Source organism: Xiphophorus hellerii, chromosome 7 (genome assembly GCF_003331165.1).
Source record: "Xiphophorus hellerii strain 12219 chromosome 7, Xiphophorus_hellerii-4.1, whole genome shotgun sequence".
In the NCBI taxonomy this organism is placed as follows: domain Eukaryota; kingdom Metazoa; phylum Chordata; class Actinopteri; order Cyprinodontiformes; family Poeciliidae; genus Xiphophorus; species Xiphophorus hellerii.
This window is the reverse complement of record NC_045678.1, coordinates 16,835,201-16,862,766: the sequence shown is the minus strand read 5'-3', so window position 1 is coordinate 16,862,766 and position 27,566 is coordinate 16,835,201. Positions and strand designations below refer to the sequence as shown.

The 27,566-nt window shown below is 38.9% G+C and overlaps 1 protein-coding gene across 5 annotated transcripts; it reads left to right on the top strand.

Annotated features, from left to right (window-relative positions):
- The first annotated feature begins 647 nt into the window (after positions 1 to 647).
- Positions 648 to 27,245, top strand: ppp1r9ala (protein phosphatase 1 regulatory subunit 9A-like A). 5 transcript variants are annotated; one of them, XM_032567598.1, is made up of 20 exons: positions 648 to 797; positions 2,437 to 4,446; positions 14,325 to 14,457; positions 15,153 to 15,273; positions 15,566 to 15,670; positions 16,002 to 16,131; positions 16,730 to 16,894; positions 17,000 to 17,053; positions 18,351 to 18,580; positions 18,718 to 18,814; positions 18,908 to 19,034; positions 19,131 to 19,282; positions 19,592 to 19,910; positions 19,984 to 20,041; positions 20,130 to 20,204; positions 21,430 to 21,625; positions 22,215 to 22,259; positions 23,712 to 23,828; positions 25,546 to 25,734; positions 25,990 to 27,245. In XM_032567598.1, the coding sequence occupies exons 2-20, from the start codon at positions 2,587 to 2,589 to the stop codon at positions 26,146 to 26,148; spliced, it is 4,332 nt and encodes a 1,443-aa protein (XP_032423489.1). In that variant the 5' UTR covers positions 648 to 797; positions 2,437 to 2,586; the 3' UTR covers positions 26,149 to 27,245. The 5 variants fall into 5 exon arrangements, with proteins under 5 accessions (XP_032423489.1, XP_032423488.1, XP_032423493.1 ...); XM_032567597.1 differs by having other exon boundaries at positions 15,150 to 15,273; XM_032567602.1 differs by lacking the exon at positions 22,215 to 22,259 and having other exon boundaries at positions 649 to 797.
- Positions 27,246 to 27,566: the final 321 nt, after the last annotated feature.

The window sequence follows — 27,566 nt, the reverse complement described above, 5'->3', positions numbered from 1 at the left end:
GTAATAGAGAAAAGGTGGTTGGTCAGAGTTAATGACAAGATGTAGATCAGTCCTGAAGGAGAACCTGTCAGAGGTTGTAAGAGACTGAGGTTAATCTTGCAACAAGACAAAACTCAAAATATTGAGCCAGCACTACAATGGAATAGCTTAATATCTGTTAAATAAAAAAAGTTCATGGGGCATCAACTTTTTGCAGCGGGATTTGAAGATAAAACATGTTATTTCAAACATGAAATAAAGTAATGCATTAAGTACTTGAGTTTGCTCTTTTTATTGCTCAAGCTTTTAGAGCTACTCCTTCAGTGACAAAAGGTAAGCTATCATAGCAGGAGAGTGAGGTCACTGCTAAAAGAATCCTGAAAGAAAGAAACTCCATCTATGTTAATCTGAGCCATTTACTGTTACAGTCCAATAACATTTCCATCTTCATACTCATGATGAGTCCTTTTTTCTTTAAGTAGTTCAACGTGAGCTCTAGTTCCCACGCCTTTCTTTTAACATTTCATTTCAATGCAAGCTGTGCTGTGGTGAAACTGTTGGTCGGGGGGGAAAAAAGAAAAGGAGTAGTGGGTTACAGTCCTGGAATGTGTGCGCGCTCCCGATCTCTGCGTTCCCGACTGGAAGTGGCTGACTGCGCGCGCAGCTAGCTCGCGGCACACACACGGGTCTGAGGAGGCAGGGAAACGCCGCTGGAGCGGGGAATGATGGCGGAGATCGAGAAGGAGCAAGTTTGATACCGGAGCAAAACTGGAATCTCGGATCGAGCTCTTCGGCTTCTAACTCTGTAACGCAACTAGGTGAGAGGCCGGGAAAGTTGTTGTTTACGTTTCGTGTTCACAGCAGGACCGTGTTTGACCGGTGCGAACTACTTCAACGACTCGTACTTGAAACGCAACAATCAATTGTTTGAAGCTGAGGTACTAACGTTCGGGCTTTATTGAAGTGTCGCCGGACTGAGTTGAACTTTGTGTCGCTCTTTATCTGTGGGTGGAGTTGCCAGTGGTACCAACACAGGTTAACCTACCGATTTAAGTACCGCAAATGGTTCTTTTTTGCGTTACTTTCGAGCCTGAGTAGTTTGGCTTAAGTTTAGCTCAAGCTAGCAGTCAAACAACTTATTATTCAGGTCCACTCAAACGGTTGTGCACGCGAGCTAACCTTAAAATCAATGTTACGTTGCACCTGAACCTTTCTGATTTCCGTCTAAAATGTGTTTTTATGTCATGACTAGTGTTCACAGGGTTGTACTAAGGAACGACCTCCCACCACTTTTCGCGGTTAACAACTATATTAAGGAAAGCACAAGTCTAACGTAACTTTTTTTTCTTTTTTAAAGATAAACAGAGCACAAGGACTTTAAAAAGCATATAAATTTAGTTGGATTACGACTTTGCAGTCTTTCTTCTGAGCTCTGTTGAACATTAAATTTGATTTTATGGTTTCCCAGGTCTGGGTAAGTATAGTAAAAGCGAAAACTGAATATGGATCAAAATACACTGACGTCACTCTTAGCAGCAAACCTTACCACCAAGCCCGGTGACATTTAGATGTTTCTTTAAGTTAAAAAAAATTTGTTTATGCTCCGACGAAATAAGAAGTAATTAATTAACTGCTGTGCTCTATTTGTTTTCATCTCCTAAAATAAACATTCCCAAACAACCTGAATGAGACATTTTGATTTATGGGAAAAGCTTGAGTTCCCAAACTTCATATCTTATTCCATTTTCTAAAAGTAGTATGGGACTCTATTAAAATTTTTAATTGAGTTAATTGCAGGGTATGAAATGTATTGCAATTAATCAGAAGTTAACTAGAACTATATGTCGACTAAATGAGCAGCATATAAACCCTTTTTAGACATTTGAGCTCAACAACAATTATATTTATCGTTTCTAATATGCTTGAATTTTTATTTTTATACATCATAAATTTAGTTACAAACAAATTTTGTTTTACTAAATAAAACTCATTTCCTCCATTGTGGAAATGGATGTAAAGAGCTAAAATTAATAATTGGTGGCAAATTCCAAAACACATGGCTCATATTTTGGTATCTGATTGTAGTTTTGGTGAAAAAACTATTGCTTTTCTCTTATCAATCTAACCTCTGTTTCAAATTTTTTGTCATCATTAATGGTTCTCTGAACCCTTTTTTGACTCTTAAAAAACAGAATACATTCTGCATCAATTTCATGCACGACAACTCCTCTCATTTTTTTATGATAGCTATTCCAAATATTAATGGACAGTAGTTGTGACTGAAAGTTCAGAAATTAAATAAATGAATAAGAAATAATATGCTGATTTAAGTTTTTTTAAATGAGCTAAATTATTAAGTTAAATTAAATGAGTTAAATTATTGTCATTTTTGAAATTGTTGTTTAATTCCGTCTCGTGTCTGTTAATTAATTAAAATGTTAATTTTCTTTTCTTTAGATGACTTCGCTTGAATTGAGAGGACAGTGCTCCAGAAAATCTCTGCCGGACCCATGGAAATGGTTGCCTAAACTCAGATTGTAGTTCTCCATCAAAACATTTGCAAGGCTGATTTGTTTTAGAGTAAAGTTGCAGTGATAAACAACCAAGATGATCAAAACAGAAAACAAAGGAGGGGAGAGGAGCCTGAGAAGTGCGTCCCCTCACAGAAATGCATACAAGTCTGACTTCCAAGCCATCAAGTGCTCCTTTGATGGGCCAAAGTCCGAGGATGCCTCAAAAACATTTGCAAACGGATCAAGTGAAACCCGGGATGAGTCTAGGGGAAGGCCTTTTGGAACCAGAGTGAATAAGATCAAGAACATATTTCTACAAATGGATGGACAGCAACCAGAGTCTCAAGAAGTCAAACAAACTTTAAAGTCTGATGCCCCCCATGTTTCCCCAACGAAGCTGCAGTTTCCAGTCAGCGCTCACAGAGTTAATTTAAACAGCGCTTCAAGCCCCGAATCCCACAGTTTAGAGAAAACACCCAAGGGGGAAGATGTTGAGATTGACAAAGTGTCTCTGGCGGAGAAGTTTTCTGTGACCAGAAAACTCTTTGAAAGAGGCGTCAAGGAGCAGCCAGCAGCTGAGAAACAGTCCCCAAATAGAGTGGTTAATCGTCTATCCCTCGGAAGTGCCTCAGATGAAGAGAAAAACGCAAGGAGAGCGTCGGGATGCAAAGAGAGTCCTGGCAAATTGGAGCAAACACCCACATCGGCAGCTAAAAGTTGCTCAGATGAGATAGCTGATGGTGAAAAAAGGCATGTGTCTAGAGTGTCGCTGAATGCAGGGCCTTTGTCAAAGAGGTTGGAAAATTATATAGTTGAGAATGACTCAGACGACAACAACACATCTGCTGGGAAAGAAGGTGTGGCATCTGCTAAACAACACAGCACCACTCAACACGTACAGCCTACCGTTGTATCCAAGGACGTCTCACACAAAGCTACTTCTCCTGTCAAAGAAGTCACTGACTCTTCATTTGCTAATAATGTCCTCATCAAAAATAAAGATAGCAAATCTGGGTCTTGGGGGTCAAATTTGGGAACTAAAGCGACATTACCAGCTAGTGGTGATGTATCTTTGGCAGCAGATGCCACTCCAAAACTTCGCTCATCAGAGCAAACGACCTCAATTAGCCACAGCTACAAGTGCCCCTCACCAGCAGTTGATAGATTTAGTAGGACATCTGTTGGTGATGGTGCTAAACCATCGAGTTCACCCCCAAGGGATGGGAAAGAGCCTTTGCCGTCAGCTGGCGGATTTCTGAACGCAGATCGGAATAAACACCCGGAAAAACTCAAGAGTAACGATGGCCCAGCTCTCAGCCCTACAGGGCCCAAGCCACAAAGCAAGACTTCATCACCTGACTCCAGAGGGGGAAGCACAGTGCGGGCTGAACTGGTGGTGGTACAGAACGAGTCCTCGGACAGTGAGGAGGATGAAATCACTGAAGATAAGCAGAAAGACGAATTCTGTGAAGACCTACAAAGAAGCTTTCCATCAGGACAAAACCTCAACTCTCATCAAATCTCCTCACAAGAGACTATAGAAGAAGCACAAAGGGGGGCAGACACTGAATATGAAGGTAGAGTCTCAGCAGATGACAAGAGATTTGGTTTAGAGAAAAAGGAGGATAACTTAGCTGTGAGTCAGGACACTAATGAAGAGGATGAAGCAGCGGAGGAGGAGGAAGAGGAGGAGGATTCACTAGAGAAGCAAGTGGAGGAGAACATTCTGGATAGAGTCTCTCCAGTAGTGTATGGGATAGAGAACGCAGCATTTGTGGATGATAGAGATGTAGACCAGGTCATCGGGGAAGAGGAGGAGAAGGAGGAGGAAGATGAGGAGGAGGATGATCAAATCTATGGGAATTATGATGAGTGTTACGAAGTTATTGGTCTCTCTGATGAGGATGACGCTCCCCCAAAAAGGAAAATTAGGTTCTCCACAGATCCCATTTTGGTAAGTGTGTTGTTTACGTGTAAAGCATTGTTATTCAGCTCAAATGTAAAATATGTTGTACAGTACTTTCATCATAAACCACTGTCTCACTGACTCAGCAATGGTGTCTGACCTGGTGTTCCCTGTAGACTCAGAACAAATTAGCAGAGGCTGAAAATGAATGCTTTTGTCTGCTATGCTCGCGTCACTCCGCAGAAATCTATCACCAGATAAGCTCTATGACTTAAGAAAAATAAAACGGTTTACTTAATCTTGTTGAACGGGAAGGCGGGTGGTTTGACAGCCTACCTCCTTAATCTCATGAGAGCTGTGAGAGGAGTTTGGAGACTAGGCCAATGTAGTAGTAACGGTATTTTTGGAAATAGTGTTGACTTTGCAAAGTTCCTGTGAAACCAGGACTATAGCCTGCAAAAGTTGCAGTCAGGGTTTCGTGTGAAACGTTATGCTGTATTGTAGAAAATCTCGGCCACTTCTGAGTGAGTGCTCTGAGTTGATGTTTTTCCAAGCATGCAAGGTTGTTTTGAGGATTTTATTGAAACATTTTTAGTTTACTAGATGCCTTTGTGTGACTTCATAGCTGTTTAAAGAAAGATTTCATATGACGTGACAGAAAAAATTTAATTGTTCAGGGGGTTACAAGGAATCTGTGCATATTTGTAGCACAAATTGCTTTCTTGCTGAATTTACGCTGCCTTGTTTTCATTTGTTGGTGCTGCTGGTTTGAATTAGTGAAGTATTGATGACTGAAAACAGTCTGTTTGAATAAGCTGTACATCTTCACAATATGCTGTAAATGGTGTGCTGCAATTATCTGGCCTCTTTCGTGAAATGCTTAAGCACCACTTCACTGTATTTTTGAAAATTTCTCCCACATAGGGTGGGACTTATTCATAAAGAAGAGAGATATTACCTGTGACCCCATTAGAGGTGGAGCTAATATTCAATTGCAAAATCAGTGTTTGTATAATTGCAGGCACAAAGAACTACTTGGATGCAGTACCTGGTAGCCAGTTATATTTTAAGTGCCAGGTGTCACGCTCTGCATCCTGATAAATATTTGACCAGTTGGATAGATTTTTCCTACCTTTGATTCCTAAACCTGATTCAGATTAGAGACAGATGGCAAAGCTTTTGGGTGATAGAAACTTCATTTTGAGGGAAAGGAAAAGTCCAGAATTTAAGTTGTGTGGATTTACTGCAACTTCTTCACTGTTCAACAATGATTCTTTAATTACATGTTATTCAAATATTATGCCCCATTTGGCTGCTGGTTATATTTTTGTGCCACAACTGTCTTGAGTGTTTGGAAGTAAAGAATATCCCTTCTATAGCCTGCTGGAAGTATATGACAGTCACCACAGCTCAGTAGATGTAGCTGCAGATAAAATCGGACTGTTTTTAACAACCGGTAACAAAAGAAGAGTTTCTAGTCTCTAACATTCCTGTCCTAAGCCATATCAGAGGATCCCAGTTTCATGTGTGACAATAGAGCATGCAACACAGTGAATTTTTTATTAGACACTGTTATGTAAATGTCATTTCTTGGTTACTTAATCTTAAGGTTAAATTAAATGAATGAAAGTGAAGCATACTGATTGTAGTTGAATTATGTGGAACTGAATTGACCTTAATCACACTATTAACCCCTCAAAAACTTTAATTACATCTGATATAGAAGGTTGCTGTGTGTTTAAAGAAGATATGTTTGTTCCACTGATGGAGTAAACACAAGAAATGCCTTGTGTTTTGGAAATGGATGTGATAAACGATTTGAATGAATACAAACGTCAAGTTTAAATTTATATATATATATATATATATATACATATATATATACTGTATGTGTGTGTGTAAATACATTTTTTGTTTTGTTTTACATGACTGCAATATCTAACCAACATTAAGATAACACAATCAAACAAAACAACACTCCCTTGTACCCCAGCACGGTTTTCCATGTTTATTCAGGCCTTCAAAATTTGGTGTTATCACAGGGTGTGGATCCCCCTCCCAGTTTCCATCCCAACCATCAGAGGGTCCTGGGAGAGGGAACCAGAAGATGACCCAGAGTGAAGACAAAAACAGATTGCTGTATGTGACTAAAATTAAACTGGGACATTTAAAAGCCTATCCTTCCAGTGTCATATCAGAGCAACAAGCCAGACAGTTGCTCTTTTTTAATTTTAGCTACTAAAGCTGCATAATAAATTGAAACACGACTGACTTTGTAATTTCAATGTTTTCTGTATTGCAAAGGATGAATTGGAAGCATGACTTGGTTGGACATCTTCTTTCAAGTGCCAGAGATTTAGGATCTGCCTGCCAACAATATATTTAGCCAATTGTATGGTCTCTAACTGCCCTTGATAAACACTTTATATATTTGTTGGTGGCTGAGATGCTAAAGCTCACAGAAAATGATGGGAACGTAAGGTAGAAGGCTGATAAAGACACATATGGTTTTCAAACATTTGTCTCTGACATTTGCACATAAATCTGGAAACTCCTATTGAGCTCATGCATTTTCTGCAATTGCAGTAGTACTTTTGGTACTGCAGTAAATATGTTGATACCTAATCTAATTGCTTTAAGAAATCATAATTTGTTCAAGTGGCAGTGATGAACGTATAATGCAGCGTGAGAGATTAAGAAATTAAGAGGAAGTACATAATTTAAAATGATGTGAAATATTGCTCTTTTGGTAGTTTGTAAGAGAAGAAACCTTGTGAAGACTTTAAATCCAAACTTTTGTCCTAAATATGTACCAGGTTTGGGTTCAACTGTTCGCTCAAGAGGTGGTGGCGAAAGGTTTGTGTCGCAGATATTGCTCTGTTTACATCTCTACATGTAGCTTGACTAGCTTTCCACTAACAGTACATTAGCTTTCCACTAACAGTACATTTTACTAGATAATTTGGCACTGGAATTGGATTCATTGGAGCTTTAGCTGACCAGGAGAGAAGAAGTGCTTTGTGCTTGTTGTTCACATCAGAATTGGATCCCTTAGTATCCTAGGTCTTCCTGACAGATGAGATGTCCTGTGTGGAAGAAAGATCCTCTTTGTGAAGGAAAGGAGGGAGCCACTTTCAATATGCAACAGCCGTATCTGGGCTAAAAAGGAAAGCTTGGATGAAGACAGCTTCAAGGACAGAAACAGAATAACTACTGCCAGATGAAGTTGGCGTCTGCTGCTCCACATGTGTAGCAGATCACAGAAAAGCAGAAAGTACCCGCTGCCATAAAAAAAAGTTGGGTTTTTTTTGTCATGCTTAAATGATTCAGATTATCAACTAATTTTAATGTCAGACGGAGATGACCAATGTAAATACAATATGGGCATCACCAGTTTTTATTAGGTGAAGAAAAATGTCGTACCCAACATATTAGAAAAAGATAATTGGCCTCTATTCGTCTGGATAGGGTTACAAAGCCATTTTGTAAGATGTGGGTACACCAGCAAACTACAGTGACTGCTATCCACAGAGGCATTGGTGAAACTGACCTTTTAATTTCTTTAATATGATTCATCCAGAAAGTCACTGAAGAACCCAGAGCATTATTTAAAGGAACAGAAGCCTCAGGTTTCTTGGTTAGTTGTAAGTGTTAATGATTCAACATTAACCAAAACCTAACGGGGAAAAAAGATCATTAAAGGGCATATCTGTCACATTTGCCAACAGTGGTCCCTTACTTCCCCAGTTCATCTTTAACTTTCTTGCTGTGGTTTCTTATATCATTTAATATCTCAGTCTTAAATGGATGAGTGCAGCAGGGGAGCTAAGGGTCTTAGACTTGTTAATAAATCTGGTTTATTCTGCAGAAATAAACTTAACAAGGTGGAATAATGTAATAGGCTAATATAAAACATGATGGCAAAGGCAATATTTACTTCTGGAGATTAATTGATGATGTTCATGATCAGACCTATTTCTTGGAGGGATTTTTTTCTTAAGTAGTTGCAGCAACTCCACAAGAAGTTGTGAAGTTGAGAAGGCAATGTCTTCCAAGTCATTCCTTTGAAAGAATACCACCAGGGCCACAGCAAATGTTTCGGACATTTACCTCTGTCATGCCATCCCTCGGAATAACTTAAAACATTTCAGGAATGCATGAAATCTATATGGTTGTATTAGAATTGAAATGAGCTTGAATGGTTGTAATCTGTCTTTTTACATATATTATCTGGAGCTGAGTGTTTCTCTGCATGTTCTAGTACCGGAAAAAAGTCAGAAGTAATAAAATGTGAAGTGTGCCATGCTGTAGGTGTGTCCTGTTTGGAGGACAAAGAGCACAGTACTTTTTAGAGCATGCTATGTTGTATATCTAAACAAGTTGTCATAGTATTTGTTTCATATTGAACAGAAAGACACTTAAAATGGTTGTCAAGAATAAAGTTCACAGGTCAAAACTAATATTTGCTCCTGCTGACTTTGCCCCACCCCCTACAAAAGAACAGGAAGCCCCAACTGTGGTTCAGTCGAGCAATTACCTTCTGTGTTCACTGGAAGCAGGTGTGGTTCAGGAATTTAGTTCATTGCATTATTTGTTTATCTTTTCTTTATTCCAGTGTTTGTGTTGCTCATGCAGGAAGCATGCACCTTCTGTAATCTGATTTACTTCCTGTGCACCTGCATTTTCGTCTGTAATCTGACTTGTGAATCCTTCACCTGTTTCAGAAAGAACAAAGTTTTAAGACATGTTTTACTTTGTTGTCTTTGCAAAATGCTCGGATTAATATTTTGGCGAGCGAGTCATTTTCAAATGCGCTTTAAATCTTGTTCTAACACTATCAATGCCAATCTGTATTAAAACCACACAAAAATAACAGCTTCCATCTGCAGCTAAATGACCGCTTCGCTGTCATGGTTTTGTTTTCGTTGCCAAAATGTCTCAAAGCAGATCTGACTTCCCTTCAGCCACCTGGGCTGGTGGGTGACAAGAGAGAGCAGAATACTAATGCAGGCAGACCAATGGTGTTTATTAACCCTGTATGTCGTGAGGTTAGAGGTAAATACTTTGAAAATGTCTCTGATTATTAACCTCTTACCACTTTCTACTGAAACAATAGATTAACTGTTGAGAGTTTTAGCAGCTTTGGCAAGGACAAAAATAGCTTTTTGTCGGCCACTTTTGGACAAACCTGTTAAACCTGTTCTTGTGCTCCAGTACTTTGGAAATTTGATCCTATCTGCAAACGTGAACTCTGTGGTTTTGTTTCACTTGACAGTTAAAAAAAAAGCCTAATTTATATAACAACTGAAAGATTTGTCACTGTCTGACTTTAACCCCTTTACAGACACGCACCCACACTCTTTATTGCATGCAGTGTCATTGTTTTTCTTTGACTACTCTTCCCCTGTTGTTTTTGCTTTATCTGCTGCATTCGGTGAACCTGTTGAGATGAGGAAATATTACCACAGTCGGCACATGCATGCAGTGCAGTAATAAAAATCGGTGCTGTCATTACGTCCATAAAAAGTCTTCGTTGGTGTTATTGAACAGGTACAGTTGTAGAAAACTACGATGCACAAGCTTTGCAAAATTGATACCTGACAGTAGAGGAGACAGAGTTATTAACTAGACATTTTGGAAAACATACCTTCAATTTTCAAATCTGAGTCAGAAGTCTGTCTGCATAGAGTTTGCAGAAAGACCCCTGTGAATGTTGGTTCTCTATGGGTACTCTGCCTTTCTTCTGGTATACAAAAACGTGATTTTTAGGTTAATTGGTACTCAGGTGTGAGTGTGTGTGCATGTTATCTGTCCTGTGTGTCTTTGTGTTCCCCAGTGATGTCAGCTAGCCCGCTGCTAGCCCAACGTCTGCTGGAGTTGGGCAGCATTGTAGGTTTCATTGCTATTTTCTGTGATTGCAGCATTTCTGTTTGCAGTGTGTTTCTGTTGCAATTCTTTTTTTTTTTTTTGGAGTTTGTAGCGTGTTTCACCTAAATGTTTTGACATTTGCTACGTGTTTGCACCTATGAATCACGGCATTATTCAGAACCAACAACAATGTCTTCACTAACAATTTGGTCGTTTGAGATACCAAATTAGATACTAAGTATTTCCTTGCACAGTTTATTTATATTTAGATTCACTTGCAATCATGTTGAATGGGCTCCATGGATAAATTGAAGTGCAGCAGACAGAGCAAGTCTTGTTGCAAAATAAGTTTTTCTGTTTCAAAAAACAAAGCTCACACAAATAGAAAGCCTTTCACTATTATCTCTTGTTTGTGTACCTGCTTCCTGAAGCAATCTCCGACTTTGTCAGTAAATCATTGTGAACTCAGTCAAGTGTTTATCATTTCAGAGGCATGTGCACAGGAAGTACTAGAGACATAATATGCTCATTTTCTGGTATTTATCCAGGATCTCAACCAGGCTCCAGTTCCTTTTCTCCCCCCCTGACTATGCTGTGGTGCCTCCTGGCTGCCACCCTTGGTCCAGCTCACCCTCACAGCAGGTTTTAATTTGTTGTCTTTTGGTGGTTCAGTTTACATTACATGCTCCCCAATCCAGTGGACAGCCTTTGTGTTTTTTTGCACTGGCAATAGGTTTTCTCTGGTTTGCCTTTCCTCACAGCTGCTGACTCATTTCCCATTCTGGTGTTCTGTAGTATGAGGGGGAATTGGAGGAAAGATGGAAAAAGTTTCATTTTGGGTGTGGGCATGGATGTGTCTGTGCGTTAAAACATACAGAGTCGGCACAGGCTATTAAGACTGTAGAACATGAAATATAAAACAGGCTGAAACCATCAGCAAGTAACTTATTAAAGCCTAGTGTAAAGGTTTCGTTTAGAATGTAAATTATGCTGTTCGATATGATCAGTGGTTCCAATGGGAACAGTTGGCTTTTAAATATGGTGAAACATGTTTGTTTTCTCTGCAGAAAAAGAAATATTGGGTAGTTTTAATTTGATCCAGACTGTGCATGTTCTGAACTGGTAATTGGAAAATTTGGCAAGAGTGGTCAGAGGGGACACTAACCTTTGTTTAAGGACATTTTTAGCTGGAAAAAGCTCATGAACTTATGATTGATTTTCTGTCTTTCTTACCAACAAAGATGTGATTGTGTGATCAGGTTTCTGCAAAGAACTTTTTTTTTTTTTTCAGAAAGAAGTTTTAGGATTTTGTGGCAGCAGGAAAGCCAGACCTAACTAATCAAGAGAAGATGAGAAGAACATTTTCAGCTCTTAATTACATAGTCTAAACTAAATCTTATATTTCTGCCTGATCTAGTTCTTAGGATGTTAATGTGAAATTTTACAGCTTTTGTCATTAGAGTTGCTTTTAAGTTTCGAAGGTCAACGTAAATAACTTAAATACAGTGAAAATCAGATAAAACAAATGTGTTCTAACCTTTGTTGGTTGCTTTTAAACCAATTAAAAGTCAATACTATAAATTTGTTTGTGAAATCTCAGTTAAACATGGAATCCAATAAATGGCATCAGCCTAAAATACAGACGGGGGGGGGGGGGGGGGGGCTGGTGTGTACATTTTAATTTTTGAAATAAGTGCAATATTCATCCAGCACATGCAGTGTTGTATAAAACTAACACTTATGCCTTCATGCCGGTGTCTACTATTCAGTATAAAATTGCTACAATGGCTTTCTTTGCCAATTAAAATATAGAGCTCGGTGAGTTATTCTGGAAATTTACTGTCTGCACTGCTTTGGGCGGCATCCAATGTCTACATAGTAGGGAGACTGAAGAATGACGATTTACTTTTTTTCATTAATTTCTCAACTGCTGCCGCCTTTTTTCCCACAGTAAAATAGCTTTTAACCTTGTGGCAGATTCCTCACCTGTTCTTATTCTATCATCGTAATCTTGTTATAATGACATCCTAAAAATGTTTTGTATTTAAATCTATCTTAGATATTAAAATTTCTTTTATCTGAGGAATTTAACAATAACAACTCTAAAAACAGAAGACGTGAAACACGTGAAAAAGTCCATTAAGACAGAACAGATTACTGGACTCCAGCTTTGGTTTGTGTCACCAGAAGCGCTGGGGCTTCTGTATAGAACCGTTTCAGAAAAGATCCCTGGGCTCTGCTACTCGGAGTGTCGGTCATCAACCAGATGCTGAAGATAATTAGCGGTTTATTCTATAATGTAATTTTTTTGTGCATAATGGGTGTTGCTAATCTAATCCGAAAAGATTTAACCTGCATGCATTTGAAAACTAAATCTGCATTATGGAAATCTGATCTCTTTGTTAGGAAACATTTCTAGTTTACAGTTGCGTTCTCTGAGCAAATCTATTATGTAACATCTTAAGAACCAAAACATAAGCAGGTTAAGTCAGTATGAACATTTCTATACTTTATCTACTCATGTCATTTAGGTTTTAAAATTAACTCTAAAAAATTCAAAAGATTAAGCTCCTCTGTTTGTTTTTAAGTCGTCTATTTACTGAGAGCTGTCATTCTCCTGTACAAATATTGCAGCCAAATTATCAACATGCTTGTGATGTTTTTGTGACAGAATCATCATGACTTCACCCAGATAAGCAATAGTAATGCTCTAAACTGAAGGTTTTTGTTGACGGTCCTTTGTTGGTTCATCCTTATAATGAGGCATAAGCTCCTCATGGAGTCTGCTAAACTAATCTGTTTTCTTATCAACAGTTCACAGGCTCTGTTCAGGATTTAATTAACTCCTGTCTTGTTTCTAATAAAAAAAATTTTTTTACACTCCAAAGTTCAAATCCAACATGCTGAATGGGTTTCTGTTTTGTTTGGCATTCTTGCAAACATGATTAATCAGTCAGACGCCATCATCCCACCTGAGTGTTGCATGTGTGCTTTTCAAATCCTATCAGAGATTTCGGATGACTGTGATGGCCACTCTAGTTTGGACCTGGAAACTTGCTTGTGATTGTTCTTTTGTTTGAAGGTCATTTCGCCATTGATTGCGTTTTCATTGTGGTCTGAAGTCCAGGAACAATTAGATACTTTATTTAGCTCAGTTTCTGCTGGGTGTCTGAGGAATGAATCTAAGATGCAACAGGATTATATGTTTAAGCTGTGGCTTCTGTAGCACTGTAGAAAAATCAACAATGCCAAACAGGTTTATGTTAAAGACTGTGTATTTTTCCTTTGCAAGCCCCTTGGTTTGTTCTATGTCTTTTTGAGTACATAGAACATGTGCAGAAACAATGTGATTCTGCAGGATCAGGGCTGTGATGAGAGCATATTCAGCAGACAGACTTCTGAGACTCTGAATGCAGGAACAATTTGGTCTTATGCCAATAACTGTGACTTGGATAAATGTTTTGTTTATAATAAACAATGTTTAGGAATCTAGTTATCATCAAAATATATTTTTTTCTTTGACATATATTCAATTTCTTTTCACTGAGAGGAATATTTGTCATACATCTTTGCTTGATTACCTCTCCACAGCTGTGCCCCACTTTCCACAGTACCTCATGATCATCACTACTGCATGTGAAAAGTCTTTTTGAGATGCATCCAACGCTCTGAGAAACCCGCCTGCAAATTTCACAACTCCTGACATCTCTGCAGCATATCGTTAGGGAATTCTTTTCATGCTTTAGTGTCATTACATCTGCCAAATATGTGAAGCGGCGGTCTCCACAGACAGATGAGTAAAAATTAGGCATCTATATATGTTCAAAAAAAAAAGGAGAGGGGATTTCAGTGTTGGTGGTCCAAAATCATTATCCATCTATCAGCAAGTGTTAAAGCAAAGTAGCTCATTTCTCTATAGGAGCTTAAATTGTGAGTGTAATCACACCGTTCTTAAGAAAAGCAACAAAAAAAAAACAATGCATCCTCCTTGCTTCACTGAAAAAGAGATGTTTAAAAATTGAAGCCATCCAAATAACCTATTTTAATATTTTGGACAGGTCTTCAGCACCTTCTCCAATGAGGATTATGATCGGCGTAATGATGATGTGGACCCTATTGCAGCGTCTGCAGAATATGAGCTGGAAAAGAGAGTGGAGAAAATGGATGTGTTTCCTGTGGAAATTCAAAAGGGTGAGTCACAAAAGGAAGTTTTAGTGTATTAAGCAAGTTAATTCAAGAGGAGCATGTAAGAAAAGTGACATTCAGATTGTTCTCCAACCTTCCACCTAAGGCAACGTCATTCTCACCGCAGAGGAGAGCAGCTGCTGTAGAACATAGAATTACAAGTTTTTTTAAAAACAAGACCGTACAATTAATAATTAGAGAGTTTAAGCAGATCTTAGCATCTGGTATCAGCTGTTGGTTTGGATAATGATCCTTCCCTGCAGGTTGTAACTTTGACCCTCAACTAAAGCCTCCCAGTATTTTTTAAATGCCCCATAATGGAGTGGTTTAAAACCCAAAAGGAAACAATAGAGCTACGTCAGTGATTTGGCGCATGAATTAACCACAAACATATCTCCATATAACAGGAAAGAATGTTTTCCTTTTTATTAGCTTTTTATCTCTGCCTTTTCTGTGACTCTGTTTTAAACACAAATATCCATCATTATCCATCCATTAAGTCTTTATCCCTCCATATAATTTATGTAATTTATTTATATAATTTTTAGCATTCTTTAATTACCAAGAGTTAAAACTTCAGGTTTGTTTTACCTTAAGCCAAATGTTAGGCATTTTTAATTTTTAATAAAACTGTGTAATGCAGCTTATTTGTCCGTTCTTCCTGTCTGTCCTTCTATATCAATATTTTTGTCTTCCAGCAGGAGACAATGGGCTTGGAATCAGTATCATAGGAATGGGAGTGGGAGCTGACCAGGGTTTGGAGAAACTCGGTATTTTTGTGAAAACTGTAACTGAGAATGGAGCGACTGAGAAAGATGGACGGTAAGTCTCTTCTGCGGTAGTTAGACCCGTCACAATACATTCTTCCCTTTTTTTCTATTATCTGAATTACAACACGGTGAAAAACGTTTCTATGTTTAACATAAGAGACATGAAAAAAACCCAATAATTTTTATAAGCTGTCTCAAAAGAAAGTAAGAGAAAATAGTTGTTTAATCCTGTCTTTTGAAGCACATTTAATATATTCTGTTTCATGTTGAAGGTGTGTGCATAACCCTACAGGAATGATGTGCTTTAAAATCCTCCTCACATGTTTAACTTCCTCTTCCTGTAGGATACAGGTGAATGATCAGATAGTAGAGGTTGATGGGACCAGTCTGGTGGGAGTAACCCAGCTGTTTGCTGCAACTGTCCTGAAGAACACCAAAGGCACAGTGAGGTTAGTTTAACTCCTCCTCTGCCCTCAGAACAACCTCAATCTAAATATCCAGCTGGCAGCCAAACTGTGCTGCTGTTATCCCACTATAATTAAATAAGCTGGTTGAGAAACTTTTCTTTCGTGAGAGTTTAGACAGGAGGCCAAGGTTCAGTGTACTATGGTAATGATTTATAGGCAAATTTAACTCCCCTGTATTACAAAGTGAGTTCAAAAACACATTTCTAGTTTTCATACTTTAGTGTCAAAGACACAAAAAGCTGTGTAGTAGGGTATCCAAAGCAACATGTGCAATACTACATTGTATAGTATGCTCGTTCTTATAAAAAAACAGGTTTCTGATTGGTCGAGAGAAGCCGGGAACTCAGAGCGAGGTGGCCCGCCTCATTAGTGAGACACTGGAGCAGGAGAGGAACCAGCAGCAGCAACACCTGGATGACCCTTACGACCACTCTACAGAGGAGGTGAGTCAGCTTCACAGTGACCCTTAAGCTGGTCATTTAGTACTTTGTATGAAAAATTTTTTTACAAAAGTAAATCCTGTAATTATGATAATGCAGTAATGACATTTGCGCAGCATTAGCCATTTTACCGCTCCCACACCAATCCCCCCTGGATCATCCAGGAAATTAGCAGCTACCTATGAGTAAGCCATGCGTCACAACTCTTCTGTTGGAAAATATTCATTCAGCTGCCATCCGTTCATCAGAGTTGGGAAATATTTGTTTTCTGAAGTTCAGGCCACCACAGCAGTCTAATTTTGCAACATTGAGACTATCCAGGGATTAAACAGGCTTTTTTAGAGCAGAGAAAGACAAACTTACAAAGGTGTGTGCCTGTGCAAAGAGTGTGGTCATAGTCTTATCTACTGAGTGGGTTGCTCATGTTTGCCTTTATTGCCATGAACATTCTTAGCCAAGCCCCTGAAGTGACTCCTGAGGACTAATTCAATGTTGTTTCCTTCAGGCAAGGGGTAAACCCTGGAAGTATCGCTGTACCAATGTTCAACGTGTATGAGGTCATCAGGGTGTGTTTGAACTCACAGTAACTGATATCTTTCAGGAGGAGAGGTATGAGGACGAGGATGACGACGTTATAGAAGAAAGAATTCTTGGGTCCAATTTCTCTCCAGGGAGAAACGTGGAGGTGTTGGAGCTGCCGGACTCGGAGGCCTTGTTCATGCCGACCGACATGAACAGCTCTCAGATGGCCTTCAAGTTCAAAGAGGTACACCAAATCTCTTCTCCGTTCATAAATGTTTAAACTTCTTGTTGATACAGTATCTGATTTATTAGATGGAACAAACTATCTAATTTTAATCATATCCCATAGCTGCAACTGAAGCACAGCGTTGCTACAGCTGAAATAAATCAACTGAAGGAAAAGGTAGGATAAGAAAAAATGTACGTATCTCGTTTAAAATTATACACATGGCAAATATTAGAACAAATGCAATACCTTGCAAAAGTAGTCACACTCTGAACCATTACAAATTTTGTGGCAACCACAAACTTCAGTATATGTCATTCGGGTTTTATGTGATGGACCAATACAAAGAAGAACATAGTTGTGAAGTGGAAGGACAACGGTTCATGATTTCTATTGTTTTCATGAAAAATAAGTGCAGCATTCATCGATAAGTCAATACTTTGTAGAAGCACATTTTGCTCCAATTAAAGCTGGATATTTTTGATATTGTTCTTCTTCTAGCTTTACATATACCACTATTATTGTCAATTTTGCAAAATAGTTCAATGTCAGTGAGATTTTATGAAGTGTACCTGTGAACATCGGTTTTCAGGTCTTACTACAGATTTTCATTTGTTAGAATGAACTTTGTCTGGACTATTCTAACACGTTTATTTGAAGCCATTTCACTGTTGCTCCAGCTGTATGTTTAGTTTCTTTGTCCTGCTGAAGTTCTGCTTTATTCTCAAGTCTGTAGCAGACTCTAGCAGATTATGTGGGATTTCCCCATGTTACATCCGTCTTACAATCAAGTCTGACTAGTAAATGGTAGCATGATACTGCCACAATCTTATTTCATTGTGGGGATGGTGTGGTCAGGGAGATATGAGGTGTAACCCTCCATCACAAATAGTTTAACTTTGGTCGCTTCTGGCCAGACGACCTTCTTCCATTTTTTGTTCTTCCTCTGCATGACTTGTGGAAAAATGCTCACAGGTTTTCTTACGATTTTTTTCTGTTGACTGATTCTTCATGGATCACTGCAGCTCCTCCAGTTTTACCATGGACCTCTTAGCTACTTCTCTGGTTATACCTTATTATCCTCGTCATGCTGGGTGTTTATATTTCATGCAACTTCATTACTTTGTGTCAATCCATCACATAAAATCCCAGTATAATAAATTAAAGTTTTTGGTTGTAAAATTACTAAATGTATCCAGGTTCAAGTAATATGAATATATTTGCCAGGTGGTGAATGTAGTGGCTCTAGACGGTACCGTAATTAGACAGTACCGGTAATTACAGTATATTGTTCCATATACAGTAATGTATATGGAACAATCTTTGTATTTTTAAATAATTGTTTCACCTATAATTGAAATGTTTCCCCTACTTTAGTATTTAGCTTTAAATTAAAACGCACAGTTGGCATCACAGCTAGAAGAAAACCAACATTTCTGTAAACTTGTGGTACAAGATTGTGTTTTTGTTGCAGCTAAGGAAATCAGAGGAGGACAAGTCTTTGTGGGAAGAAAGGCAATCTGCACTGGAGCAAAAAACTGAGGAGAGCAACGACAAAATCCTAAAGCTGGAGAATTACTGGCTGGAAGCCCAGGCTGTGTGCAAGAGTGTGAATGAACAATTAGCCGAGAATCAGGCTCAGTATGAGGCCCTGGACAAGAAGTACAACAAGGCCAAGAAACTGATCAAAGACTACCAACAAAAGTGAGTTTAATTTCTTTTTTCAGCTAAGATTATGATTTTTTTTTTTTTTAAGTGGTTTTATTAGCAATCAGCTGAAACCACTATGTCATTACCAAAAATACGTCTTCTTGGAGCAACATTTTTCATATCCCCAACAGAGAGATAGATTTTGTGAAGAAAGAGGAGGAGCTGAAAAAGACTCTGGACGAAAAAGACAAATGGTACAAGGAGCAGCTGGAGAGCCTGCAGAACAGGGTAAGAATCAGGGTCAGAAAGTGAAAGCTTCTACACCTGTTAACCTGCTGCTGTCACTGAAATAAACATGGCCATGACGTCTTCTGTCCACAGATTGCTGCCCTGGAGTCCAGAGGGGCTTCAGCTGTGGAGAGTCAGAGCGGTCTGGACTCTGCTGCTGAGGACAGACTCAGCAGCCAAGACTCTGTCAACAACTCACAATCCATTGACTCTCTCTTAGGTATAGTGCACGCTATGATTAAAATCTCAAAAAAAACATAAATCTGTAAAGGTGAACCCCCTTCTTCAGCAAGCACTGCTTATTTTTCTGTTGTAGATCAAGACTGGACTGAAGTGATCCCTGAAACAGCGCGCCTGGACACCAGCGCTCAGAAGGCCAAATGCCGGTTGGCTCAGATGAGCCGGCGCCAGGCTCCAACTCGAAACAAACTAAAGGAAGGCCTGGCTGAACCCGCTCATCATTCTCAGGTCTGAAACTCTGAAGCCCCTCTGTTCTGCTTTAGCATATGGGCAGCATGCTCACTATGGAGGTGGGATTCTGTGTCATAACCTGCAGGATGGACTGCAGATTTGATCAACTGTTGTGATATTTGAGTTTTTCATCATTCTCTCAATATACAGACGTGTTCTAAAAGACAGTAGAGTCCTTTCCTAACTCAGTTTGAAGATGATAACATAACATTGCAACACAGCTAACCAGAGCTTTCATCTACATAAATAGCTTTTATTCTCCCTTCCTTGCATTGTCCTTCTAAATAATTAACTCGATCCCTGCAGGAAACTGAAGAAGAGGTCGAGCAGGAGGAGCAGGAATCTGCCGGGAGGCAGCAGTCAACACAGGAGAGCCCAGCACTACCTGCCGACGTCTGCCACACTGGACAGAAAGACAATCCGGGCGAGACCGGAGATGCTTCTAAAAGCAAATTGGAGCTGTCCAGCAGTCCATCTTTGTCCCCGTCACTGGGGGACAGTGTTGAAAGCTGTAGCAATCCCTCGTTGTCTTCTCCAAAACACACGTCCTCACCACACTCTCCTTCGGGTTTTATGCGCAACGTGAAAAAGAGAGAGTCCAAAGGCAAAGGGAAAGAACTCAAAGGTACACAGGAAGCTAATTTGATGTCTGCAACAGCAAAGGCTTTTTCTTCTCTCTAATCTCTGCTGTTTTACAGAGGAGTTGAGTGAGTCTTCTACAGCGGTAAAACCTAAAAGGCGATTTCCAGATTTTGGGCAAGTATCTGAATTATTCACTGATCATTTGTAGCCAAGATCTCACCTTCTAAAAAAAATAAATAAATATCCCTAATGATCAAAACAGAGGCCTTCGGAAGTCAGGCGGCAAAGGGAGAAAAGACAAAGAGAAAGAGGCCATGAGAGCTTCTTTGGATAGCAGGTATTACTCTGCTAATATTCTATATTTTCTTAATGTTAAGATGTTTTCTAATTCACACCTAGCATCTAAATTCCTTCAAATTGATAAAATGTCATTGAAAAGTCAACTTCTACTTCTTTCAGCAATTCTGTTCCAAAAGTGAAAGTAAAGTATTACTTAGAATAAGCACAAACACATTTCTGTTGATTTAGAAGGTCAAAGTTAATAAAAACCTTAAATGTAGTTTCTCATCAAATTAAAATATTAGATAAGAGTAATAAAACAGTATTTTAAGAAATGCTACATTCTAGTCTTTGAGATACACAATATGCAATATCAGACTCTGGCCAGAAGCTAGATTGTCAAGACAATGCAAGACTTCACAGATTACTCATTATGAGGTTTGTGTCGGATATGAACCCCAAACAGAAAGGCATTAACAAAGTTTGTTTGTTTATAGTAAGTTATATCTTTACTTTCACCAAAATTATCACATATTGCATGTTTTCCTAATATTGTGCAGCCATAATATTCATCCTTATGTCGCACAAAGTGTATCAAAATCGGATATCATGAAAGTGTTATTTCCAAGCATTTTTTTTGGGGGGGGGGATTAATGGAAGGAAAAAGTGTGGTAGAAAATGGTGCATAAACAACTGGGATAACTGGGTTATCCCAGTTATCCCAGTTATAAACAACTGGGATAACCCAGTTATCCCAGTTGTTTATGCACCATCACTGCAGTCTTGAGAGGACCATGAAGCCAAGTCCATTCAAGAGTTTGCAGGAGAGGCTCTGAAGTTTCCGGTTCTGGTCCTGCTGTTGGTTCTGTGTTTTATCAAGTCCAAGTTTGTTGGAGATGCTGAGTTCATTTCCTACCTGGCCATTCTCCCAGAGGCTGGGAAACTGGGCTTCCTTAATGCCTCGGCAACAGTCTGATCATCTTTATGCATTCACTGCATTGATAGATGGATACATGCAAAAAAAAAAGCACACTTTCAGTAGGCAAAACCTTTTATTATTTTTACTATTAGTTTCAAAAATAAACACTTGAAGTATATCACTCTGTTGCAATTTCTACATTTTCAGTGATAACCTTAGTACAAACATGAGGGTGATTTATTTTAGGGTTGTTGCCATAGCAACTGAATAGCTGAGGCTTTGAAGCAGATAAATATTGTAGCTTTTGTCTTTTTTGATGTCAGAGTAGCAGAATTCTGTATCTCACTACTGATCTGATGTCCAGGGGTTCTGCAGAGTTACTAGAGGAATCTGGAGGGAACCTGTCTCCTGCAGAGTCCATGACCTCTGTCCCCACTTGTATGCCTTTCTCCTGGTTTGGAGACAAAGACAGAGACAGAGAGCCATCCTCGTCCAACAGCAGCCTGCCATACGCTGCAAATGAAACCAGCAGTGAGCAAAGCCAGGATCGTAAAACTAAGGTAGACAACTGTTTTGTGAATTTATTTATATAAATTGTAGGCACTGCATTTTATTTTATTTTAATTATATTTAATGTCTCTTCCTGTCCCTCAGTGTCTAAATATTGTGCGTAAAACTGTTCCAAATAGCCAGGATGAACTTCCTTCTTGACTTCCTTAGGCAAAATGTTTGGATCCATAGAGAATGTGGTAACTCCGTTCTGGTTGGGTCCTGTGGTGTTTTTCCATCACATGGTACTATGCAGTTCCTCATCAATAGATAGGCATAACATTTTGTGTATTTGGTAATTAGATGTTTCAACTTGTTTTACTTGGTTACTGTGGGAAAGTGGTTACAGCATTCAGCTGTTCGTATTAGAAATATTACAGTCTGAATCTGCAGTGATGCTGCAAATCTACTGAGTGGAAAGCCTGACTGTCACCCAGATTTTAGTGGGCTGCTGTCCCCACAATTCCCATTTAATGAGTTCAAGACGTGAGCTGAGGCTTTGGGTTCACTTATTGTAGAAATGACTGATTTTGTGGCTGTTTTCTTACTTTACTGCTTTGCTTTCTGACAAGTCTCCATTGACCATGTTTCTTTAAACAGACAAATCTCTCCTGGTCCTCTTTATTCAGTCGCTCTTTAGATTTGGTACAGTATACACGTTTTATTATCCTTCGACTCTAAATCACACTCAGTAGTGTATTACTAACCGATCCAGTCCTACATCCCTGGAATAATTCACTACTTGTTTTGTAGTGGGTATGTGGTAAAGTTTTAACTTCTAATTTTACCCGTTTTTTCCCCTCTTACATTTACTTTAAGAAAGAATTCAGGCTAGTTGGAGAACAAACAACCCATGGGTAATTTTCTAGACTTTATGGCTAATTGGAAAATGCTCTTAAGAGTTTTATGTGTAAATAAATATAAAGCGTTTGACTTCTGCCTAACTTGGTGTGTGTTATCTGAGTTTACGTATTTGTCATTCTAATGAGTCACTTTGATTAAACCAAACAGCCTGCCAGTTTGGATGTTATTTTCTTTCCTCCAAGCTCAGCAGTCTCCTTGTAAAAGTATTCACACCCTTTAATCTTACTCTTTCTTCATGTTAGAATCACAAACTTGAAATATTTTTTGAGGCTACGTACACACTGTGCTGAAAATCTGATCACGCCTTACCCACAGTGAAACATGGTGATGGCAGTAATACACTGTGGGGAAGCTGCAGGACAGCTGGTTGGAGTTTGTGATGATGGATGGAGATTAATACAAGGCAGTGCTTGGGTGAAAGTTCACCTTCAAGCAGGACCAGCAGCCTAAAAACACTGCCAGTAGAATGGTTTATAGCAAAGTATGTTCCTAAGTTAGAATGGCCTAGTCAAAGTTCAATCCTAAATCTTTAGACTTAATAATTATGCTCTACATCAAATCTCTCCACTTGTTCTATTTAGCAAAGAGCAGGCTAACCTTTAAGTCTCTAGATGAAAGAGGCCCCAAAAGACTTGAAGCTATCCACACTTTTTGGGTTCATGTTTGTGAAAAAAATTGAGAATTATATATTACTTTGCTATTTTACAATAATGGGCTGTTCTGTTAGCTTCTCACATTGAATGCTAATGAAATGCATAAACGTTTGTGGTTGCAACAGGGTAAAATGCGGAGACATTAAAGGGGTGTAAATACTTCTGCAAGGCTCAAAGTAACAAGTCAAACGTATAAACATTTATGAAATTAAATCCTTGCTGCTGAAATACCTTCATAGAAAACATTACCTCATACCTGGAGTTAGTGTTAGTATTTGTTTTTGTTGTGTTTTGTTTTTGGGGGGCCAGGTTCTCAGTAGAAATGACCTCCTTGTAGTTTAGAGTGTCATCATGTAATTTGGGTGGTGGATTGTTTGCAGTTTGTAGGATCTGATCTTTCTTCCTCTCACGTTTAAGGTCACAGTCATGACTGCTGTGTAATCAGTATTAACTACCACCACTGTAATTACTTTTAATCCCCATGAAAACATTTCTTCCCTCAGCTGTCGTCCTAAACAGAAACTGGTGTTTTGGTTGATGTTGCTTTAGTAAATGCGTTCCTTCTTTCCCATTGTTCCAGAGTTTTTCAGTCATAGATGATTCTAGCCCTGCCAGTCCCAGTACAGACATCTCTGGGTTAGTCGCTGAACCCAATCTGTCTGGGCGCTCACACACTTTAATCTTCTCTTCCAGCGAGGTGAGTGCTCTCCTTGTTGTTGCGGTCACAAAAGCTGTGTGGGGACGCCCTGGTGCAACTGAAAGGGGACATTCTCAAGCATGCCCTTTGAGCCTCGCCCCCTTTCATAGCACAGATTAAACCGTGAATGGACAGAGACAATATGAGCGCTGCATGTCTGTGTGTTAAAGCCGGTTTGTTTTGTGTTGCCGCAAGTCACGTGGCTTAGCTTTTTCTTAAGTTGGCTATGATTTGGATGGTGCATACTTATGCTTTATCGCGGCTGTGTCCTGTTTTTCCCTGTTTGCTTAGTGATGTTTCTTTCACCTTCTAATCTGATACAGTTCGTCTCTGCAGCTCAGTGTGAAAACTGCAGAGTTTTGGGGTGTTTTCTAGAAATGCACGCTTGTTTTTCTGTGTACTAGTTTGGGGAATGTTTATCAACTTTTACATGCTGTTGTTTACTTGTTTTTATAGATTTAGGAAAGTTAAAATTTGCTTTGCAGCATTTCTGACCCTTCAGTAGAAAGGTAAAGATTTTACTCTGCTTTCTCAACATACTTAAAGTCCTGTTGAAACATATTTCAGCTATCACCTGTTGTTAATATTGAGAAGCACTCTCACAGAAATAGTCATAATGCCATATCATGTGGCTGCTGAACCAAGTTGGGGGGAAATCAGTAGGGGTGCACCGATTTGAATCTTACCCACTGATGCCATCTACTACAGCAAAGGTCGAAAAATCAAGCACTGTCTTTTTCCTCTGCAGTGAGATAGATTTAACTGATAAACCGGCCCACCAGATTATTTCTGCACGTTTGCAGTTAAAAATAATTTTAAAAATCGGGGATCGGTGAAAAATACTGCAATCGGTGCACTCCTATTGATCAATTCTAAGTTTTGGTCAGAAATTTAAATAAACTCAACATCACCTTGAAAAGTACATTGATTTGGACCTTTTTTGATATGACATTTAAAGTTCAAGGAAGTGTCCTTGAACTTCAAATACAGGAATTTGGGATGATGTGAATTCACTGTGAAATTTTTCAATTACTCTGATAAACACGAAGTGAAAATTATGCATACAACCGAAATAGTCTATACATAGTTACAGAGAAAGTACATTTTTAATTTAACCATCAATAAACTGGTTTAGGTTTGACTGAAAATGTAACCTCATCAAAAAAAAAAAATTGAAGTCATTTCAATTTGTTCATTTTCATGTTGGAACAACCAGTTTTGTCTACCCTGCTTAACAGTTAGTGTTCCTATGGGCAAAACATGAACACAATTGTTTTTTCCAACAGCACAATGATCCTAAATGCACATCAAAACTTATATTGGACCCTGTTTCATATCATTTTAATTCGGTTTTTGGATTAGAAAAAAATTCACAGTTTAAACTTGCACACCCAGATCATGTTTTTAAACTTCACTGTAGTTGTATGTGGGATTAATATCCTACCCTGGAAAAAAATCAGGGACTATGATGAGTATATGCAAACTTCTGACTGGAGACGTGTGTCTTACTAAATTTTCTTTATGTAGTGGAAATAGCATAATCCGTAGGAGGAAACAAAAATAGTGCTGACAGCCAGCAGGCGCTCAACTTTTAGATTTGGTTTTCAAATACATTTCAATTAATTTAAACATTTTGCGTGAAGGCAAATAAACAATGGATTAAAAGCAGCAGTAGGTATATTTTTACTTCCATCTATAATATCTGTTTTCTTTACAGACCTTGGATGATGAACCAGTCCCTGTTGGGAAAGAGTATCAGTGGCAGAATCGGCCCATCTCCGATTGGACCAATCAGCAGGTCTGTCACTGGTTAATGGGCATGAACATGGATCAGTACACTCCTGAATTCACCGCAAAGGGAATCGATGGCCAGCAGCTGCTGCACTTAGACAGCGACAAACTGAAGGTAGAACAAATGCACTTTCAAATTATTCAGTAAGACCAAGAAATAATAAAATGTTACTCATTTTCCAGTGAATGCAGCATCACTTAACTCTGGTCTCATAGTTGCTGCCCCCTTCTGGCCAAAGTAAAATAACTTCTCTAGCTTATTGGAACAGAAAATTAGCTGACAGAATTAAACTTGCTGTAAATTAATTCAGGTAACACATTTGTATAGTTTGTCTCAGTGGTTGTGATTACATTTTTTTTTTACCCTAAGGCACTTGGTGTGACAAGTCAAAGTGATCGCTCAACTATCAAAAAGAAGCTGAAGGATATGCGGAAGGCCCAGGAGAAGCTGGAAAAACAGCGGGAGAAAAGAGAGAAAGAGGGCCGACGCAGTGGGAGGCTGCCGGTCCAGGGTGACTCCATCTGCTGATCAGAGCTGAATTAAGTCTTTCCTTGACTTTCGTCCCTGTTCAGAAAAAAAACAAAAAACTTTTCTGCATTTCTGATTCCATGATATTCCTTTCAGGAGATCACAGTGGTTAACACAGTTCGCTTCAATCATTTGGCCAGCTGTGAGGAGTTTTCTACCATTTTCTACCTGTGCAGCTTTTCTTCTGGTGTTTTTTTTTTACTTTTCTTTGCAGTCCAGAGACATTCATAGTGTGAATGAACTAATATAAGTTGTTCATTCGTTTTGGACGGACAACCATCCTTCTGTGACTCTACAGGATATTTGGAGAGAGCTGGTCTGGCTTCTCATGCTGAGACCGTGACGTGCCAGAAACCTCCTTGCAGGACCTGAGGTGGTGGTTTATATATAATAATAGAATGTTTCTATTATTGTTTTCTATCAGTTTCCATTAACTACAGCTAAAAAACATTCTAATTAAATGATAGGGGATATCAAGTTTGGTAAGAAACCAAAACAGATGTTCTAACACTTTTACCACTAAAAAATCTTGAAACTATAATTATTGAGATCTGTTTCCAGTTATATTGTACAGTCCAGATAAAAGCACTATCAATCTTTTAAGCTTCAAGGCAGCAAAGTTTTAAATGTATAAATGAGTTTTATACATGTGCCTGTTAACTGCATTTTTACTTAAATTCCTTATTTTATTGTATACTATCTACATTTTTCTACTAAGTAGAATAGCCAGACAATTTTTTTTTTTTTTTTTGTCAAAAAGGAAAAGAAATGAGAACCTTATCACGTAGGGACCAGGTGAATGCTGCTGCTGTGTGCCTGACTCAGACTGGCTTGAATGGTACCATGATGCTCTGTAAATACTCAAAGGATGAGCCTGTGGCGACGACTGGTGTGGATCCAGAGCCGTGTCACGTGTGAATGCAAGGCTGAACGATGAATGTTCTCCATGAAACCGAAGTGCTTCCTTTATTCTCAAGTCTAGCTCCATGTTTGTACAAAATATTAAGTGTTGGACCAGACGAAAACGATGTTTTCTGAACTCTCAGAGAAGCTAATTTTGGTACATACAGCATCAATAAACTAATAATCACTTCTTATGGCTTCTATTGTGTTTGCTTGTCTTCGTTTCTTAAGTCACAGCCAAATAGTGTACTACAAACGTTAGCTACCCCCAGTTAAAGCAACACGTGTCCTCTTCGGGTGGCATATGGTTTTGAGTTACCATGGAGATATAAACTATACCTATAAATCTCATGGAAACGAATAGTGACAGATTAAGAAATGTGGTCACATCTGGTGTAGGGCTGGGCAATAAATCAATAGCAACATAGATATCTCAAAAGTTCACTCCAATCCAGAACAGATTTCTGGGGGATGTAGGCAGAGGAAAGGCTTAGCCGGTCAACCTCTGATGGCGG

Coding starts and splice junctions, on each gene's coding strand:
- ppp1r9ala (XM_032567597.1), top strand. CDS start 2,587: ATGATCAAAACAGAAAACAAAGGAGGGGAGAGGAGCCTGAGAAGTGCG. Junction 19,283..19,591: donor AACCCGCTCATCATTCTCAG/GTCTGAAACTCT, acceptor CGATCCCTGCAG/GAAACTGAAGAAGAGGTCGA. Junction 19,911..19,983: donor CAAAGGGAAAGAACTCAAAG/GTACACAGGAAG, acceptor GCTGTTTTACAG/AGGAGTTGAGTGAGTCTTCT.